This window comes from Pagrus major, chromosome 21, assembly GCF_040436345.1.
Source record: "Pagrus major chromosome 21, Pma_NU_1.0".
In the NCBI taxonomy this organism is placed as follows: Eukaryota; Metazoa; Chordata; class Actinopteri; order Spariformes; family Sparidae; genus Pagrus; species Pagrus major.
This window is the reverse complement of record NC_133235.1, coordinates 12,442,815-12,464,062: the sequence shown is the minus strand read 5'-3', so window position 1 is coordinate 12,464,062 and position 21,248 is coordinate 12,442,815. Positions and strand designations below refer to the sequence as shown.

The 21,248-nt window shown below is 40.1% G+C and overlaps 1 protein-coding gene across 2 annotated transcripts; it reads left to right on the top strand.

Annotated features, from left to right (window-relative positions):
- The first annotated feature begins 326 nt into the window (after window positions 1-326).
- LOC141016293 (polyamine-transporting ATPase 13A3-like) lies at window positions 327-21,021 on the top strand. Of its 2 annotated transcripts, XM_073490573.1 has the most exons (33): window positions 327-501; window positions 2,209-2,278; window positions 3,738-3,911; window positions 4,186-4,359; window positions 4,647-4,717; window positions 4,890-4,973; window positions 5,118-5,187; window positions 5,281-5,415; window positions 5,568-5,640; window positions 5,818-5,949; window positions 6,395-6,562; window positions 6,658-6,815; window positions 6,961-7,149; window positions 8,423-8,484; window positions 8,956-9,106; window positions 9,392-9,514; window positions 9,626-9,643; window positions 10,110-10,260; window positions 10,474-10,594; window positions 11,638-11,762; window positions 11,844-12,007; window positions 12,607-12,738; window positions 12,895-12,974; window positions 13,113-13,155; window positions 14,400-14,509; window positions 14,698-14,794; window positions 15,722-15,794; window positions 15,896-16,073; window positions 16,586-16,761; window positions 17,140-17,228; window positions 17,400-17,480; window positions 17,737-17,832; window positions 18,500-21,021. In XM_073490573.1, the coding sequence occupies exons 2-33, from the start codon at window positions 2,228-2,230 to the stop codon at window positions 18,680-18,682; spliced, it is 3,732 nt and encodes a 1,243-aa protein (XP_073346674.1). In that variant the 5' UTR covers window positions 327-501; window positions 2,209-2,227; the 3' UTR covers window positions 18,683-21,021. The 2 variants fall into 2 exon arrangements, with proteins under 2 accessions (XP_073346674.1, XP_073346675.1); XM_073490574.1 differs by lacking the exon at window positions 9,626-9,643.
- The last annotated feature ends 227 nt before the right edge of the window (window positions 21,022-21,248 follow it).

Here is a 21,248-nt window from a genome sequence, read left to right as displayed (position 1 = left end):
GTGTTGTTGAGTTTTCTTTAAACCAAAGGTTGACCCAGGACCTGCTCAAATCTCATTTCCTCTCTGCCACTGACCTGAAGTAGCACCAGCTAAACATGCCATATCATCCACCCAATGGGCCGCTAATTAATAAATGTATGATTACATGTATAGAGGCAGTGAGAGGAGACTGGAGGATCCTCACTGTCTCAGACTGCACACGTCGCTGCAGTTTTCCGATTTGTTGGAACTTTTCGGCATTTCATCCCAGACCCGGTGTCCTCTAATGACCTCACATCCTGTTTTCCCACTTCCTTTTGAATGGACCGGTTTGGGACGGTCCGGGCAGCGCAGCGTGCAGCTGTGTCGTGTCGGCGTGTGTGTGCACACATGTTGATCCTCGGCGTTACTGAGCTGCACACAGACACATCCGAGGAAAGTTTTTAATGCAGCGGCTGTTTGACGGTTTCCTCACCTCACTATGGACCGTGTGATGCACTGAGAGGAGACGGAGGGGCGTCGGTGAGTCGTTACTACGCATGAATGTGTGCTTATTTACACGGTCTGTGGAGTTAGGCTTCATCACAGCTCAACAGCAACTTGAGAAAACTATTACATGACTTTAAAACGGTTAAAACTGTGACTGAAACGGCTCCAAAGCCAGTATTCGGTGCGTAAAAGGTCCAGTTTGGATATGCGTCTTCCACTCTGATGTGGAGCAATAGTTAATAAAGGAGGTTGTTCAGTGTCTATAAAGTCATCCAGCTTCTTGGACTTTGTTTTATTGTTTTACAGCCTTGAATTGTCTTTGGTTAATTGTGATTTGTTGACACTTAAACGTCATTTCTTAGAGTGAGATCTCTATAAATCTAATATAAGTGTAATAAACCATTCATTACATAAGCACTCAGACAGTCAGTGTTTGGTGGAGGCACCTTCTGCATTAGTTACAGCCAGGAGCTGAGTCTCAGTGGGTAGGTTTGCACATCTGGAATCTGGACTTTCTTGCAGGTTAATTCTTATGTGAAAACGTCTGTGAGGTTGTAACAGGGTCTCTGCTTGAGGAGAAAATCTGCCTCAAATCCTGGATTGAAATCTGGACTCTCCAGGACTTTCACATAGTTGTCTTGAAGCCAGTCCCGTGTAGCTTTAAGGTTTTATGTTTGGCGTCTTTGTCTTGCTGGAAAAATAAATCTCATCCCAGGTCCTGGCTCACTTGCAGACTGCAGCAGGCTTTCAGACAGGACTTCTCCTTATTTTGGCTGCATTTACTTCACTCGTCTCACCTCCTCGAGCCTTCCAGGACCTGTATCCACACATCACGATGCTGTCTGCATGGTGGTGGATGGTGCTCTCTGTAATATGAGGTGTAGATTTGTCATAGCTGATGTTGTGAATACTTGTGCAATCAATAATTAGTGCCTAATCTTGATCCATGTGTTTCTCTTCAAAAGTAAGTCAAAGTATCTTTTTTTTTTTCGGTCAAAAAATGCACAATAAAGTTGTAAAATAAGTACATACATGGTGGTGTTTATTGAGCTGTCAGGTCAGATAGACTGAGTCAAACATTACTGCAGGTGTGACTGGTACTGAACATAAAACATGTGTGCAAGGTGCAAAGGTTTTCATGTATGCCTATCCTGCACTGGATCACTGCTTAAAAGTAAAGGCGAACAACACAAGACACAGAATTTAAAGTTAATATGATGCAGTTTAAGTTGAGGGATAATAAAAGATATAAAATGCATTGAACGAAAAGTGTCAGCATTCAAGGCAAAATGAGGCATTACAACAGTGCAATGAAAAACCTGCTTTCTTAAGCATATCACCAGAGGCTTTGAGTTTTTTCTTGTGATGTGTCAAGTTGTTACTTGCAGGAGAAATCCTTTATCGCCTTTAGGCAGCTCATTACTTTCCAAGTAGTAGACCTGTTGTTCACAGAGTTGCATTTCCTAAATTTGAAATATCCTGATTGTCTTTCTATGCTTGATGTTATACAAACACATAGTAAAGAAATACAAATGAATCAATGACTAACTTTCCATGTTTGGGTACTTTTTGCTCCTGAAGTCATAAAACTGAGGCTGACCCAGACTGAAGTTGCAACAGCTCTGCTGACCAGACAGCTGACCCTTGCTGATAAGAGTGTTTCCGCAAGTAAAGAGTCTGTTGGGAACATGTCAAACATGTAGTGAATAAGGTGATCTCCCTTTGTCTTTGTCTTTGTAGTTGTTGCACTTCTGACAGAATGAAGACGGGAGAGGTGAAGATAATAAACCAGGGCCTGGAGGATGAGATGGTAAATATCACTTCCCATCTAAATGCTACTTTCTTCATATTATTATGTTTTCTGTTGAACGATGCATCATCGAATGGTAACTTTTGATGTTGTTAAATAACATTTGAGTGTGTGAATCAAAATAGATTCAGCATTCAATTTGATTTGAATTGTCGAACCCGGAAATAACACATGGAAGAACTGTAGTTTGGAGGATGGAGGATTATCTAAAAAACTGGAACTGGAGCTTGACTGTTTTGTGTAACTGAAGCCAAAACAGATAATAGGGAGTAAAACACTTCAATATCAATGTATCAGCCGACGTATACACATTTTTTTTTGCAATGATCCCTCAAATGTGGTAATCTCACACCTGGGACAAAGATATCTGATGGAGGAAGTTCAACAATAAACTTTATTGTCTAAAATGACATCAGTGCACTGAAACTTCACTGAGAAGTCACTTTTACTGCATCATAATCTCTAAAAAAAAGTTTTCATATTGGCGCATTTCAGACAACATATGCCCCAGTACTGATATATGTGTAATAGGCCAATATCCACCTATAAAATCAGCCAACTGAAATATCGATCGGGTCTATACGGAGCCTAAACTGATTTAGTTTCAAGAGCGACAGAATGCCACAATGCTTAAAGCCGCCATTCTGAGAAATACGCTTGTTCACTTTCAAGCAGAGAGTTAGATAATAATATCAATACCAATTTCATGTTTGTGTGGTAAATATCTAGCTACCACCATCAGATATTAGCTTAGCATGAAGACTGGAACCAAGAAGAAACAGTGAGCTTTGGTCTGTCCAAAGGTAACAAAGCTGCTTACCAGCACCTCTAAAAATCACTAATTGGTGGTAGGTGAGCCAGCTGTTCCTTACACTGTCTTGTGCTATAAATATTCACTAAAGCACCAAAGGTGTATTCATCCTATGCTAAAAATAGTCCCCAACAGATTAACTATCATTAACTATTATCCTGTTTGGATAACATTTGCTGGTAACTGCAGTGCCCAGCTGTTTTAGGAAATACTTTTTTTTTAAAACTAACCTTGGGAATGACAGTTGAGAATTGTCATCACAATCGAAAAAGCACAAGTGGAAATAATAACATGAATGTTGACTTCAGTTTCAGGGGTCTGGTATTATGCATGTTGTTTCACTGTCACACTGTCACGACTCGCTGAGACACCAGAACAGAATAGAGCCATCGTTAAATGTCATCAGTAACACCGGTGCTTTCTACTACGCCCAGTATGCTGTCATAAGCATATTAATAGATGGATGAACATTTTGTTGGTTTTGGGTTTTTCATGTATTTTGTTGAAAAGAAAAATATAGAAAAACATCATTACAAACCGGGTTTGTATCCTGTATATCACCAGCTGTCTCTGCCTTCAGTAACAAACCACAGCGCAGTGTTTCTGTCTCGCTCTTCAGTGTGTTAACATGAGTGTCTGCCCGTGCAGCAGGTGTGGGGGTACCGGCCCTGTCTGTGGAAGATGATCCTGGTGGGTGTAGGTGCGGTGTGCACCGGGGGTCTCCTGCTGCTGCTGCTCTACTGGCTGCCTGAGTGGGCCGTCAAGGGCACTTGCACACACACCTCAGTGAGGGAAGCACACACACTGCTGCTCAGGACCACGGTGAGAAAACGCTGCTTTCTTTTTTCACAAAATCGACAATTTTAGTTGAGGTTGTTGTCATACAAGGAGAAAGACCCACCTGACACTTTAAAAGCATTTGTAAATGCCTGTTATGTGGGTGTATTTCCATTTCTTCACTCTTGTGCTTCTGCTCACAAATCATCCTGACACTCGTTGCATTCTTTGGCACACACACTGTATTAGGCTACCGATGATAAATTCAGTGTCGTCCCACAGCCGAGGAAAAATGTAATTCTTTATGTTGTTATCACAGGATGAGTTCAAGCAGTGGTTTCGAGCCAAAGTACACGTAATGTTGGCTCCAGGGAGGAAACCCTTTGACAGCTTGGATCTGAAGCCCACGGCTCAGCTGGGGAATGGAGAGCACGGCATCGGTGGTGCGCACGAAGAACTTTGTGGGAAATTTGCCCATAGACAGCCTGATGAGGTACCACAGCGGGAAACTGCTGTTGTTTGGTTGTTTAGTTCCAGGCTTAAAACTCTTTCTCTATTTAAGGATTGTTTTAGTGGAGTGAATGAATGGGAAAGTCACTTCTGGAACATGAACTGAAGCATGTAAACATGTTCTAGCAGGCGCCCTAAATATAATATGAACCTGAAAATAGCATAGTATGGGACTTATAAGCTGAGAGTCTAGATCCAGTATCGGCTGGTTTTGAAGTGTGTCTGTACATCTTTTAGTCGATATCTGACCGCCTGCTCCCTCCCTGTCAGATCCACTACTTCACCCACCACAGCACCAGATACTACTGGAATGATGTGATACAGAACTTTGAATTTTATAAGTAAGTGTCCCACTTAAAAAAAAACAACGTGATGCTAATATTCTTGTGGTCCAAAATCTTTGCTAAATACACTACATACCTGTTATTGAATAGTTTGAGCAGTATGCATCGTACACATGTATATGTATGCATGCACAACTGCAGTAGAAATGAGTGTGTGTGACTCTTCTAGAGGCTTGGAAGATGTGAAGGTGAGCTGTGCAAGCATCCACTCTGACCACAGCTCTGGACTGTCTAAAACACTGCAGGAGTACAGGTACACACATGCACACACATGTAATTTTCCAACACTTCTCTTATCTCATTTTCTTATTTAACAAAGCTTTAATTGGTCTCATTAACTGTATACATGTTTGTGATCAGATTAAATTACAAATTGCTTTAAATTATTCTTCATCAGGGCGTTGTTTTTCGGGGAGAATGAGATCGCTGTAAGGGTGCCCTCTATATTTATTCTCCTCATAAAAGAAGTGAGTTCATATCTCTTTGTTAATATCACCTCTGACATATTTTCTTTTAGTATAAACACCACTAATAATATCACCTTTCTCTTCCTTTATCAGGTCTTGAATCCTTTCTACATCTTCCAGCTCTTCAGTGTTATTCTGTGGAGTGCTGAGGACTACTACTATTATGCCACAGCCATCGTTCTCATGTCTGTCATTTCAATAGCTACCTCACTATATACCATTAAAAAGGTGAGCAGTAGAAACTGCAGAAAGAGCAGTTTCTGGGTCTTGGTAAACTTATGTCATAATAATCGTTCCAGAAAACTCAGCCATTTGTGAGTGATTGTGTGTTTCCAGAAGTATTTCTCCCACTATTTAATACAGCGTCTGTCTTATTGCAGCAATATGTGATGCTGCATGACATGGTGGCAGCCCACAGCGTGCTCCGTGTCTCAGTGTGCAGAGAAAATAAAGGCAAGTTAACTTTCTGAATATGATACAGCGCTTCAGTCTACATTAGTAAAAACAGAGTTACAGTCAGTGTAGTTTGTACTTAACAACACTGTATGAGTAGCATTTGTACACTTGTAATACATGAATCAAATTATTGCTCCTTTTTTCACTGTTCTCTTTTATTTATGTTGTTTCTAGATATCGAACAGGCCATGTCAACAGAGCTCGTGCCTGGTGATGTCATCGTAATTCCAGCCAATGGGATGATCATGCCCTGCGACGCTGTGCTCACCCATGGGACATGTATCGTCAATGAGAGCATGCTGACAGGTTGTATTTCAATATTACCGCTTCACATTCAATTTATTTTACTTATCAACTCTTTCTGGAGCTTGTACCAGGACCTGCACATACATCGGTATGCCAAAAAAATAGGAGAATAAAAAATACGGGGCTGGCAGGAGCTTTAGACCTAAATAATAATGTCAAGACTAACTTTTTTCAGTCATCTCAGAAAGCTGCTCCCAGCCAGGCTGAAGAGGTGAATGATAGCGAGGATGCTAAGGTTATAGCTAACATTACTAACAAGGAGTTAGCTAGTGTCAGTGAAGGAGCATCTATCTCTATGTGCTCTCCAGGTAAGCAATCCATATGGAACATACTGCTAATTTGAATTAGAGCATCACAGTTATTTTGATTTCACTTGTCAGGCTTTTTCTTCTGTTCTGAGGTCTGTTTTTTATTGAATGTCTGTTAATTCTCCCTCCATCTTCAGGAGAGAGTGTGCCAGTTACCAAGACCAGTCTGCCCAGTTCAGGCGAGGATGCAGCCAGCAGCTACGACATGGAGGAGCACAAGAGACACACCCTGTTCTGTGGTACCCAGGTCATCCAGACCCGCTTCTACGCTGGTGAACTGGTGAAGGCTGTTGTGGTCAGAACAGGTGAGACAGATAAACAGAGTGGGAGCACTGAGAGTTTAGCTTTAGCTGTAGAGTACACACCAATCATAAATGTCATTATCTACATGTTCCCACAGGCTTCAGTACAGAGAAAGGCCAACTGGTGCGCTCCATCCTCTACCCTAAACCCACCGACTTCAAGCTGTACCACGATGCTTACCTGTTCTTGTTGTGCCTGGTGGGAGTGGCAGGGATCGGCTTCATCTACACCATCATCCTCAGTGTCATGAACAAGGTATCGCTGCTCCTTAAGAGGAGATGTAAACCTCTGTGGAATTAAAAAAGAAACGTCTGTTCTTTATGTGTCCTGCTTTAACTCATAGCCACAGCTCCCTGCAGTGTGTCAGTCGTTCATGGTTTTCCCTCTCGATCTCATCCAGGTTCCTGCTAAAACCATCATCATTGAGTCTCTGGACATCGTCACCATCACCGTACCCCCAGCCTTACCAGCGGCCATGACGGCTGGTATCGTGTATGCGCAGCGGCGTCTGAAGAAGGTCGGCATCTTCTGCATCAGTCCGCAGAGGATCAACATGTGTGGCCAACTTAACCTGGTCTGCTTTGACAAGGTAAGCCACAGCTGTCAGTTTTTGCAATGTGATGTTGTTTTATATATTTTATAATTTAATTTAATTTTTTTAATTTTTTTTAAAATTTATTATTTTATTTTATAACTATTTTATATAGTGTCCGTATCTCTGGGAACCATGCCAGACTAAGACTGCACAAAGTCCTACGAAGAATGCGTGACAAAGAGCTATGAAGCATCCAAACCTACTTTCACGTCAAGTTAATGTTGTCCTGTCATAACTGGGCCATAAAAAGTGTTTTATGATCATCATATCACAAATTAAAATGAATCTTGATGTCATGAGGCAGTGCTATGGTTACATAACAATGCCATTTGGTTACAACATACTGAGAAGGGAGAAAAGTTTTGTACTGTTAGTGCAAAGAGAGACGTCGAAGTAGACCTGGAACTGTTTGTTGGTTCAGTGAGAACTAATAGGGAAACTTTGTTAACCGACCAAAAGTCACTTTAAAAAACAAACACAAAAAACAAATAAAAAAATTGGGACCTTTTTCCTGGATTTATTAGAGCTGAACAGCTGAGAGGTGGCAGGAAACCACCAGGATTTCTACCCTGAGCCACTGTCACTCTATTCTCAAAGTGAATACCTACTGATTTTTCTTCTATGACAGAAAACTGATTATCTTTTGGTTTTGGACTCTTGGTGACACAAAACCCGCTAATAGAAGACGTCAACCTGGGCTGTTGTGACTGGCTGTTTTTTTTGTATTTTTTTCGGAGGTTTCTTACACCAAAATGATTAACTGAGAAAACGAACAGATCAATCAATACTGACAACAATAACTATTTGCTAACTACAGTCATTTTGCAGCCAGAATGATGGCAGCAAAATGTGAATGAGGTATTTAGTATGGAGAAGCTCACAAATAAAATAACCCTGAAAATGGACACTATGTGGTCACCATGTATATCAGCCATGTCAAAAATGAAGAGTTAAAAACGATGTAAAAAAAAATCTCACAACATAGTGGATATCTGTGTCGAGATATTGAAGTTTTAATTCTTAAGTTATACAGGAAGTGTGTGTGCATGTTGTTGCATGAACAGGTCATCCTCTCTTGAACACTGGTACAGATTAAGAACGAGGTTAAGAAAGTTCATTGAATGTTTTTAGTATTTAAAAAAAAATAGTCTACATTTCTGCACTTCTGAGAATTGTTGGGCATTAGAGTTGATTTCCTGCTGTTGAGGCATGAATAATACAGCCTGGTTTGTGCATCGTTAACCATCTGTTTTATTCTTTCCTTCAGACTGGTACTCTGACTGAGGATGGTTTGGACCTGTGGGGTATTCAGAGAGCTGAAGATGGCAGGTAAGAAAGCCTCTTTGATTTGGGTCTCATGTGTCAGTTTCCTGAGTTTAACCATAAAACAGATCCAGAGGGATGTGACTGTAACAAGTCTTGTTGTGGTGACAATAAGCTTTTTGGAGGCTAATTTTACAAATTAGAAATTTTACAAATCAATGAGCAGAACTTCTCTATGGCAGTACTGGATTCTGTATGATTTTTGCATGAATGTGATGATTTATTAGGTATTCGACTTGCTAGATCAGCCTAAAACTGATATTTCTGTCTTGCTATTTTATCTATAATCTGTATTCAGTTGATTTTTCAGAAAATCTTGTACACTTGAGGGATCTGAAAAAAAAGGAAACACGTCTACTGATGCGTTGTTATTAACATTTACAAATGATGTTTTGATTCCCATCCCTCTCTGGAAAAAGGATATTAAATTATCATAACTGTAGTGTGAATTTTTGAGATCCTCCCTCTCTCTTACAGCTTTTCCCCTCCAGAGTCTGATGTAGCAAAAGAGAGTCTGGTGAACTCTACGTTCGTGGCCTGCACGGCCACCTGCCACTCACTGACCAAGATCGAGGGCGAGCTCTCTGGAGACCCGTTAGACCTCAAGATGTTTAATGCCACAGGCTGGGTGAGCAAAGATTTTCAATGTTTACACCCAGCATGTTCAGACAGCGGCACCACACCCAGCATGGACACCAGTCTGTTCATGAATTATGCAGCACCACGCTCGCCGCCTCGGCAGAGTGAGTGATTTTTGGCTAAAATGATGAAAGCCAGGTGCCATGGATACTCTAGCATTAACAGCAGAAAATGCCTCTTCCTGTCAAGTGGAAGCTCGGGCTGAGGCTTAATGGAGTCTGTAAACTCAACACGCGACTAAAATATTATATGATCTTATTTTTTTCTCATTTAGATCCTCGAGGAGCCCACAGAGGAAGAGACGGCACTCCACAATCCCATAATGCCCACAGTTGTTCGACCTCCAAAGCACACCGTCCCTGAAGCCAATCAGAACAATCTGCTGACTCAGAACATGGTACAGTGACCCAGTGATCCGTATGTTTGTTTCTGGCTATGAAGAAATACATCCTCAACTTCCCGCCTGATCTCAGAATTATAATCAATCCTTCCATCCTTTTATTTCCAGGAGCTGTCTGAATTATCAGTAAGTTGTTCATTTTTGATGAAAACTTCATCACTCACACAAGAAAATTGGACAATTTGGGAAATACCCTTTCCCAGGGTATTTTTCTTGCAGAGTTAGATGAGTACACTCATTTGTAGACCTAATATGAAGCTACTGTCAGCCGCTGGTTAGCTTAGCTTAGCATTAAAACAAGAAACAGTGGGAAACAGCTTTGTGATTGGTTTAAAGGAGTACAAACAAGCCAGATGTTTTTTTGTAGATTGTTAAAGGGCACAGCCAGACCTGACCTGACCTGACACAGCACTGTGGAGAAAGATCTGGCTGTGCAAGACTAACCATGCCCTGGCTGTTGCTTCATATTTACTGTACAGACAGTACAGTGTGTTACAACAATCTTCTCATCCAACACGAACAAGCATATTTCCCAAAATGTCAACCTATTACTTTAAACTGAACAAGAGAAAAAACGTTTGTGTCTCCTCAGTCCTGTGAGATTGGTATCGTGCGTCAGTTCCCCTTCTCCTCGGCCCTGCAGAGGATGAGTGTGGTTGTCAGGAGGTTGGGGGAGAAACACATGGACGCTTACTTGAAAGGAGCACCGGAGGTCGTGGCCAGCCTCTGCAAACAGCACACAGGTCTGACACGTCTTTATGTTACAGGTTTGGGTGGATATGTCCTGCCTTAATTTGGCATCTAATTTCAAATAATCGAAAATTGCAATTAAGTTTAATGACAACAAAGTTTCGCTACTTAGACCAAAATAAAATATCTCTTCCCTGCCTATTAAACAAATACTGCAATCAAGTAAAGACAAGACCAGAGTGACATGGCTCTGTCCTGCTCTTCAGTCCCACAGAGCTTCACAGAGACTCTGGAGACCTACACCAGGCAGGGCTTCAGGGTTATTGCCCTGGCACATCGACAGCTGGAGTCCAAACTCTCCTGGCACAAAGTCCAGAGCCTTAGCAGGTAACTCCACAGATAACACTGTCCACAGTACACTGAGCCACTGACATTACAGTCACAACCCACCCTAAAACACTTAAACTCTGCTGGACATAGTAGCTCCACTGATAACTGGACAAACACAGACCAATTGACAGAATGTCCAAATATTTACAATGCTGCTTCAGCTGCAAAGAAATGTTCCAGTAATCTGAAACACAAGAAAAACGTTAGATTTGGGTGTCAGTAATCTCTGAATCAGAATGTAAGCTGTTATCCACCAAAGAAGAAGCTTCAGAAACATCAGTTTTTCCACCAACAGTAGCTTCAACATATTATAATGTAACACAACCACAAGATATGGTGCAATTTGATTTAAAGGGTGTAACTGTGGCCAGTGACTGGCTGCAGTACGAGTGAATAGTGTGGTTATCCCTTAGATTTACGAGCCCACATGACCATTTGATTAAAAGCAACAACTCCCCCGCTGTGTGTTTCCATCATTCTGAGAAATGTAGTAAATCATTAACAAAAGTAGAAGTGGACCAGCAGGTTGGTCCAAAAAAAAATTATTTACAACGCCTGTAATCAAATGGGCACCACAGATTTATAACATCTAATGATATTTAATAGAACAACGAAACAAACTAAATAAACAAACTTGCATTTTCATGACTGAATAAACAAACTGACCTTAAAGGACAACACAGTTTCATACTTTTTCACTTTGTTTATATTTGGCGGACCCTGCCACCTTTCTAGCTTCAAACAGTGTTCTGGGGACCTTAATTTCCTCTGAGAACAGCTTGTTTATTCAGTCATGGAAAAAATTTATATTTCTGTTTGTAGTTTGTATTATTACCTCATTAGTATTGTAAATATTAAAATTCTGACTTTAAATTGTTTTCCCCAAAACTACATAGTGCCCTTTGGGGTTAGGGTTAGGTCCCTCATTGTTTGGTACCTTTTCTGATTCTATAAGGTAACTTGAAACAATAATTTTGTGCGAGTTAGTGACAAATAAATTGTGTTTTTTACTTGTAAAATGTGTGTTTTGTTGCTTTTAGGGACCTAATAGAAACCAACATGGACTTCCTTGGTTTGATCATCATGCAGAACAAAATAAAAGAGGAGACAGCCGGGGTTTTACAAGAACTACGACAGGCTAACATCCGCACTTTGATGGTCACAGGTAAATCAGTTCACTGACTTAATTCACTTGTTGAGTCATTATTGCATTGATTGCCCTGATGACGTATGTATCCTTTGGTAGGTGACAACATGTTGACGGCGATATCAGTGGCTCGGGATTGTGGGATGATCCGTTCACATGAGAAGGTCATTATAGCAGACGCTGTGCCTCCCAAGGATTTGCACCCTGCCAGCATCACGTGGCGTTACACTGAAAACCCTGCTCAGACCATCAAGGACAATCAGGTGAGACAGAAAGCTTCAGATCAATCAATATAAGATTATAAAAAAAAACCAGCAGTCTACATGCACTCACAGGTAGCCTGTTCATTGTAATAAAGGTAATGACTTTTGGTTCTCATTCCTGCTGAACCACTCTACTGTTTGCTTTGTACAAGTCCGAGGCCTGCATGGTCACATAAGTCTATGATGTTTTTTTGTGCCTCAGGTTCAAATCTTGTCCAAACAATGTAAAGTGAATGAATAAACACGAATGACTAAGGTATTCATTATTGAAGAGCCACAGAAAGGGGTTGACAGAAAAGACTAAAAGGGACGTCTGACACATGATGAAGTCTTCCACCAGCCATGACAGATACAACCCTGATTCCAAAAAAGTTTGGACACTGTGGTTCTTCTGACTTTGCTCATTGCAGGCATCAAATTCATGAGTGTTGAAAACAGTAAAGTTTTATCAGTTTGAACATTAAAGAAAAGATTTTCTGACAAAGATCAGAATAAAGGGCGGTGCAATTACCTGTTTTGCAATGATGTAATAATCTTTTAATACAGTTTGGTAGTTCTCTGGTGTTCTAGTGACGACTGACTCATCCCCTGTCATTCAGACGGTGGAGATAAACCTGGAGGAGGAGGTGTGTGACAGGCAAGTGACTCTGCAGGAACAGAGCTATCACTTCGCCGTGAGTGGCAGATCCTTCGCCGTTATCACCGAGCATTTCCCTCAACTCATCCAGAAGGTAGAGGCTCATCTCAACATATTCACATTTTGTTAATATCAGCTGTGGGAAGTCTGTTGTGAAGATAAAAAGGTGCTGTTTACGTTGGTTTCTCTCTAACTAAACTGGTCATTTGGATTTCGTAATCCTTTCTCTCTCCACATGGGGGCGCTGCAGCTCGTGCTGAGAGCCACTGTGTTTGCCCGCATGGCTCCAGACCAGAAGACTCAGCTGGTGGAAGTCCTGCAGAGCATCGAGTAAGTCGCTCATCTGTCTGTGGCTTCACTTTAAATCTGTTTATGAGCTTCAGTTCCTTCTGCTGGAGATCATGTGATGTTAGAGACTCATCGTCACCACCATATGTACAACTTTCACTCTCTCTGTTCACCTTCCAGCTACACTGTTGGAATGTGCGGCGATGGCGCCAATGACTGTGGAGTAAGTGTGGATTATATTCATTTAATATACACAAGTCACAACATGTATTGAGCTGTTCTGTCTCTCTGTGTTTTGGGTCTCGCTCATGTCACCCACAATTTCCGGTTGCTTTAGAATATTAACTATCTCTTAAAATGCTGTGAACAAAACACTTTGTTCCATCTCATATCAGACTGATGCCACCTCTGTAAACCAGCTCACATGCCAGTGTCTGATTGGATCTCAAGATCTGTGCAGAAAAATAGATGCAACACTCTGGAAAATCCTTTAACTCACTGGTGTCCACAGAGGAAATTTATCATTTCCTTTACAGCACTTAAATGTACTAGGAACTTTTAACTGGTTATGAAATCCTTTCAGTTTGATACTGACGCCTCTATATGACCTACATAAGTAAACAAGACCACTGGCAAGAAGATTGACTATTTCTGTATAGTTATTATATTGTTTTAATGCCTGTCACTGGGTTAAATTCCAACTTATCTTGGTCAGATAATTCATAAAATTAAAGCATTTTTATAGCAGAGTGATGAGGATGAATTGAGGAGTCTCACAGCCTGAGGAAAAACACTGCTCTCTAGTCTGGCCATATGGCCCTAAAACAAAGTTTACTTCATTTCACCATCATCATCTTTTATCTGCCAGAATGAACAAAAAACATTATTCCCTTTAAAGTACTAGTTGAACTCAACACAAATCCATGAAAAGATTTAAAATAGAGGTGTGAGGCTATAGTGCAGGTTTTTCTTTATATTTAACATTCAAATGTAATTCAAATTTTACATTCAAATTTTTTCAAGAAAATCTAATCTAAATCTAATTTATCTAACAATTAAGCCATAATAAATATGTTAAATCAAAAATTAAATGTTGTTATGAGTAGCCACACAGCCACACAGACATTTTTTAAAAATATTTTAAAACTGCAAAAAACTTGAAACTTGTGATTGTTGACATTCATGATGTGTAAATTAGTAGGTTGTAAGTGGCATATCTAAGCCTAAAAAACACATTGTTGGGTGATTAAATTGCTAAAATGTAATGTTATTCTTATTATACATAATGTGTTGCATGTAAAAGCTTATTCTTCACAGTAACTAGTATCTAAACTGTGAAATGATATTTAGACGAGTGAAAGTCTCAAAAATCAAGTTTCTCAACTGACATTAAAACATTAAAACCCTCTTCTTCTTGATAATATTGAAATGCAAAGTTTTTAGACTGACGTTCTCTCTCTGTTTCAGGCTTTGAAGAGAGCTCACAGTGGGATCTCTCTGTCTGAGCTGGAAGCTTCTGTTGCTTCACCCTTCACCTCCTCCACCGCAAACATCTCCTGTGTCCCCAACCTCATCAGGTAGCAGCTCGCTCCTAATGGTCTGATGAAATTCAGAAATATAGACTCTGACATTTGAGAAATGTAACAAAATGTATGTTACAAACTGTCAAAACATGTTTTCAAACCATATAATCAACTCACAATAACAAACATGACATTTTGAGCTTTCTAATTCTGATTAACTCTTATTGTCTTACCTTCCAAAGGGAGGGCCGAGCTGCCCTCATTACATCATTCTGTGTCTTCAAGTTCATGGCTCTCTACAGCATCATCCAGTACCTCAGTGTCACGCTGCTCTACTCGGTAAGTACACTATATTTAAAATACATACACCTGTTTCTCATTCTTACACTCTTTAATTACTTTGCAATGCTCCTCATCCTCTTCTCAAAAATATAATATGTAATATTTCTGTATACAAATATCTAACAACGATGAGACCTTTGTTATATGTTTTGTTGAGTTGTGTACTCACATTATCCCAAATGTTTCCGACAATGTTCAAACTGAGAAATATCTGTGATATTACTCAAGGTAACGGTGTGTTTAATTTGGTCGCCGGTTGCTGTAACTTTCGTGAGAGAGTCAGAGGAGAGGAGAGACTAAACATGATGTGAATAAAACTTTAAAACGTTAACTCGTTAGGCCCGTGAATATTTCTGTTTGAGTCACCACAGATAGATTTTCATCGACAATGGTGGTTGTTTAACAGGGACCCGTTGAGGCCAAAATTACATATTGTGCATTTAACACCTGGTCAGAATTAACATTGCATTATTTGATTTGCCTCAGGTAAAACAACATTCAAAAAAAAGAAAAAGAAAAAAAATATATATTTTTCCACTTCTATTTTAGATGTTTCCACCATCATGGTGTTTTTGAGATGTTATTGAAGGTCCTGCATTTGTTAGCCTGTGTGGTCAGTGCCATTGAGTTACAGACGCTGGTTTGGTTCCCACATGAGATACAGACGCTTCGTGAGCAGAAAAAGACGTGAGGAGCAAGTAGAAGCCAGTTTGGGGTTTTAGAAAGACGTGGGGGTTTCCAGCCTGTGAAACAAAGGCAGCGACCGCAAAGTGAAGTTGTTTTGTTCCTGAGTGTGTGAAGGCTATCAGTGAAATACATCATGGTGTGATCACATGAATTTACATGGAGTCAGTCAGTCTTATAGATGTAGACATTATTAATGTGGTCCTCTGCTGCTGAGTGACTTTTTTTTAATGTTTGTAGATTCTCAGCAACTTGGGAGACTTCCAGTTCCTCTTCATTGACATCGCCATCATTCTCATCATTGCCTTCACAAGTGAGTAGCATGAAGAGAAGCTCTAAAATGCTTGAAACAGTTTCGGGGGTCAATCAAAAACGATCAGATATAATAACTCTGTGTTTTGTTTCTGTCTTCAGTGAGTCTGAACCCGGCGTGGAAGGAGCTGGTTTGGCGTCGGCCACCGTCCAGTCTCATCTCCGGCCCGCTGTTGTGCTCCGTCCTGACCCAGATTATCACCTGCCTGGTCTTCCAGGTCCTGGCTTTCCTCTTAGTGCGACAGCAGAGCTGGTATGAGACATGGACGCCTCAGTCAGAGTGAGTAACACTTCTGAAACCAACAGCTGCCAAGTGAATGTTAAAGTTTCTTGCTGTAACGTATCATTCATGCTGTCCTGCATCGGTCATGCACAATTTAATGGCTACAGAATAACGACACCATTGATGTTTAGATTGGTTCCCTATAAACCTCTCTTACTTTGCTTGTTTGAGAAATGGTATGTACTCACATGATTCCTGCATTTTTTGATTTGTATCTTCATGGTGGAATGCACTTGCTAAATGAATGTAATTTACCGTAATGTAATTCATATACTGATATTGTTTAGGAGAAAACCAACCAAAAGGCAAAAGCATTTTTTTTTCTAGTTTTAGATTATAACTCTGAGTTTTCTACTATTTATATACAGTAAGACATTTTATATAATGTAAGCTGGTCAGTAGATAAAAAGAAGAGAAACAACAGTACAGAACACAAAAAAGTCTGAAAACATTGACTTTTTAAATTTGGCTAATTTTCTCTTCTTCTCTTGTCCTCTCGTCTCCTCTAGTGCCTGTAATGTTTCCAGCTCCGGCCTCAGCGTGAACGTAACGTCCCCTCACGACCACAAAAACATAAAGAACTACGAGAACACCACCCTCTTCTACGTCTCCTCTTTCCAGTATTTGGCTGTGGCCATCGTCTTCTCTAAGGGAAAGCCCTTCAGACAGCCCAGCTACAAGAACTGTAAGACACATTCAGTGCTGTCGACGCACGGATTGATTGTCGGAGCAACTTTAAATCTGCTAGGCAACTTTTGAATGAAGTTATATACAATACTGAAAAGAACTAAAATAATAAATGAATATTTTTTTCTTTTAAAGATAGGAAATTAGATAAAAAGTTGACAGAAAGTAAAAGATTATGTTATAGACTTTCACTTGTGATAATTCATTTTCTGAAATTCATCCATTTCTTCTCTAGATCTTGTTATTATATCTCTTCAGTATGAAAATGTAGACGACTTGTAGACGAAATGTGTCCCTTCATGTATATATTTTTGATTTGCTTACAAATTAAAATAATCTGCTTAATCTGTTAAATTCTGTTTTTTTATCTCATAAGGGCCGTTCATGCTGTCCTGCGTCTGTCTGTACACTTTTCTCCTCTTCATTATGCTGTATCCTGTTCCTGCCATCGACAGCTTCCTGGAGGTAAACTTATACTTTCTCTCGTTTTTCGAATCGCTGCTCTGAAAGACATAATTAAAGTTCTCCCTTTAGATGTGAACAGTTACAAGAGAAAAAATGCTCCATTTAAGAGAAGAGTAAAGTCGTTCCAGTGGTTGTGAAGTTCCCTCTCCCTGCTGCTCTGCCTCCTCTCAGATCGTGTGTGTTCCCCACGACTGGCGCGTTACACTGGTCATCATTGTCATTGTGAATGCGGCCGTGTCTTTCATGCTGGAGGTACGCTTTAGAGACATCACACCCCACACGCTCTCTGTGACTGATCTCCCTGTGTAATGAGAAAACAGTGATTTGCATGCATTGCTTTTTCTTCCGACTGAATCAGCGCTCGGTAATGCATTCCCGCCTAATGAATGAAATCAATGAATCCTTTTTAAAATGTTTCTATTTGAATTGTTTCTCTGTGCCTTCTTGTGGCTGTTACCCGATCTTCATGATCAGCTGATTCTCAAGTTCCCACTGAAATCTTCCTTAGATTTTGATCGTTGACATCATCTTGTGGAGGCTAGTTTTCAGAGCCAATCAGGGGGTAAATCGCCCCACAGTGTCCACGTCTGCTGACGCACCTCAGGTTGGGAAGCTTTGACTTCACCCTTTTTTTTTTTTGTCTGTTTTTGTTTGTTGTCACTTTACTCTTGCTTCATATTTTCCTCTGATGACCTGTTAGATTTTGTGACTGCTTTAAAAATAATCAATATAGACTAAATTTAAATAGAACTGAATGATAAGATTTAGATTATTAAGTCTTTTATTTTTCTACTATATTTCATTGAGGTGTTTGTGTTGAGAATGTATTTCTCCAGTTTTGGCTCATCTCATGAATCCTTCATCAGTCTTTCCGGGATTTATTCACAGATCCTCACTATAAGCAGAAACTGTGTGATACTGTGACTTAAAAAGTGAAATAAAATGATTAATAATTAAAGGTGCAGTATGTAGTTTTGGGGAAGAAATTTTAATCAGAATACAAAGATCTTCATTGACAGATTTTTTTTTTACCTAAACAAACTAAATAAACAAACGTTTTCATGACTGAATAAACAAACTGACCTTAAAGGACAGCATACTGGTTTACTTTGTTTATATTTTGCGGACCCTGCCACCTGCCTAGCTTCAAACAAACTCATTAATATTGTAAATATTAAAATCCTGAGTTTGAATTTCTTCTTCAAACGATAGTGACCCTTTAATTGGGAAAGCTCTTCATCATGATGTGATAAGCTCTGTTCATACTCCAGGTGGCCAATGACCGCTGGGGCCCGCCCTTCCTCTCTTGGCTGTTCTGTCGGAACAACAAGCCCCCAACGGTGCGCTACATGCACCTGACCCTGGAGCTGCAGGACGACGCCGACTGGCCCCCCAAACCCTCCACTGTCACCTGCGCCAGCGATCCACAATCCCACATCTCTAACCCCCTCTGACACCGACAAGCAAACTACCACACAGACTAAACCTAAGATCACCAACAAGCCTTAACGCTGACTCAGCCAGCCCAGAGATGTGACGGATGCTCGGATGATGGAGCCTGCTCGATGCCAGCGTCCAATCCACAAGCCTCATAAAGCCGAGGCCTCCACTGCACCAAGTGAATGACACTGTGAACTGCTCATACATTAAGTTATCTTCTAGTTTTATTCACCTCACAACTAAACTGTTATGTCACAAAACTGAAACTTGAGCCAGAAGCCTCCTTAAAAGGAATAGCTAATAAAGACATAATACGCTTGCTTGCTTGCTGAGAGTTAGATGACAGGATTGATACCACTCTGATGTCTGGACAGTAAATATGAAGGTAGTGACGAGCTGTCGACTAGATCTTCTTAAGCTCACTAGTTAACATGTTTTATTTTGTTTGGATACTTAAATCCAAGTGTAAAAATGACACACTGGGGATTTGCCTGGCAACTAGAGCTGCAACGACTAGCTGGTTATTCAAATAGTCGATCGAAAGAAAACTAACTGCCAACTGTTCTGATAAGCAGTTTCTGTTCAAGTCATTTTTCTAGTGAAAATGTCGAACATTTGCTGATTCCAGCCTCTTAAATGTCAGGATTCGCAGCTTTCCTTTGTCATTTATGATAGTAAATGAAGAGTTTTTGGGCATTAGTTGGATAAAAGAAGCAATTTGAAGACATAACTTAGGGCTCTGTGGAAAAGACACAAACTTATCCTCATTTTTCATTATTCATTTGAAAATTTGAGAACAGAATGATTAATGGAGTAATTGTGAAAATAGTCGTTACTTGCAGCTCTACTGGCAACTTAACGGTGATGACAAGACTCCAAGCTAGCTGTTTCCCTTGTTTCCAGTCCTTATGTTAAGCTAAGCTAACCAGCTGCTACCTGTAGCTTCATATTTACCCTTACAAGTATGAGAGTGGCATCAATCTTCACATCTAACTTCCAGCAAGAATACAAATAAGCGTATTTCCCAAAATGTGAAACTGTTCCTTAAGACGACTGGACGTCTCGCTAACTACACTTGACATCTAACTACACTGTACTCTGCTGCCAGCTGCATACAGTATGCAACAACACTGGACATTGGTCTCCTCACTGTTTGTATTATCTGACCCAACATTTGAAAAATGTGAACCAAGTGAGGTGCTTTGTTTTCAGAACAGACCCGTCACACGGACACTGTAGTCACATCTGAGCCTGAAATCACTGGATGAATCTTTCCACTTCACTGTGAATAAAAACAGTCTCCATTAAAATTAGCTGCAGGTAAAATATTAAAGTTGTAAAACATTATTAGGTCATATGGATTCAAAGAAACGAGAGACTTGTGCCCTTTCTTTTTGCAATTTTAGGAATGTGGTACTGTTGTATTTCTAATACAGAAACATCCCACTACTGCATTTCTGTTGTGGAGTCGCTTTCGTCGAAATTCTTCCTGTGGAAGAAAGAAGCGAAATTTCTGTGTTTCCCCTTTTTAACTAAATGTAATCGCCAGTTCCACCTTGTGTGTGTGTGTGTGTGTGTGCGTGTGCGTGTGTGTGTGTGTGTGTGTGTGTGTGTGTGTGTACGGAGGAGGATTAGGGACAGTGTGAAAAAAAAATTGAGTTCTGACTTGTTTTTTGCAACATTCTGTTTTTTTCCTCATATTTCTGACTATGATTTTAATCTCAGAGTTAAAATCAGAATTCTGAGAAAAAAACTGAATTGTGTAAAAAAAAGGTCAGAGCTCAACTCAACTTTTTTTTTAACAGTGTTCCTAATCCTCTTCCGTAGTGTGTATGTGTGGGTTGGTGTGAGAACACGAGAGTGTGTTAGGTAATACGAGAATCAAAATGAACCATTTTTGTGTCTCTCATAAGCATTATGAAATCTCTCAAAATATGACTTTCTTTTTGAGTAAAATGTTTGAAAGGGCATTACACAGTTTAACATCACTAAGGTACTGTTTTAATGAACTAATTAAGGCATTTAAATTAATCGAAAGGAATCAATGAGACACTTGCTGCTGTGCCAATTTTATAACAGTTGATTTTTATATGTTTTTATCTGTGTAAAGCTGTTCTATACATATTTTTCTAGTTAAGGTTAAAAAAATGAATGTGAAAAATATGAGAATTAGTCGTCTAAATCTCCACTGTATTACTATATAAAAACAAAGGGAAAATTTTTTTGTAAATTGTAATCAAGTATTTGTACTTATTTTCTTATTTCTACAATGTGACAAAAGTGTTTCAGTGTCTCCTGTGTTTGCTCTGCAGAACTCCCATTACATTTCCCAATAAATCTGTATATTAAGCCACTCTTGCGTGCTTCGTGGGGGGCTGACCTTGGTCACACTTTTTCAGCCAAGACTTACTGATCAATTATGGGCTTTCCCAGCCTCCTCGCTGCCTGGCATATGGGCGCTTAAAGGCGCGAGAGTGGAGGAGAAAGAGGGGTATCATTTCATGTGGAGATCAGGGCCTATAGGCAGTGAATGGGTGGATTTAGGGGGGACTGTGAATAAGGCAAGGGGCTCCTCGCTTG

What these genes read in the sequence shown, in the direction of transcription:
- LOC141016293 (XM_073490573.1), top strand. Translation starts at nt 2,228, where the DNA reads ATGAAGACGGGAGAGGTGAAGATAATAAACCAGGGCCTGGAGGATGAG. An exon ending in AAAACACTGCAGGAGTACAG is followed by an intron (nt 4,974 to 5,117) that starts GTACACACATGC and finishes ATTCTTCATCAG; the next exon opens with GGCGTTGTTTTTCGGGGAGA. An exon ending in CACTATATACCATTAAAAAG is followed by an intron (nt 5,416 to 5,567) that starts GTGAGCAGTAGA and finishes GTCTTATTGCAG; the next exon opens with CAATATGTGATGCTGCATGA.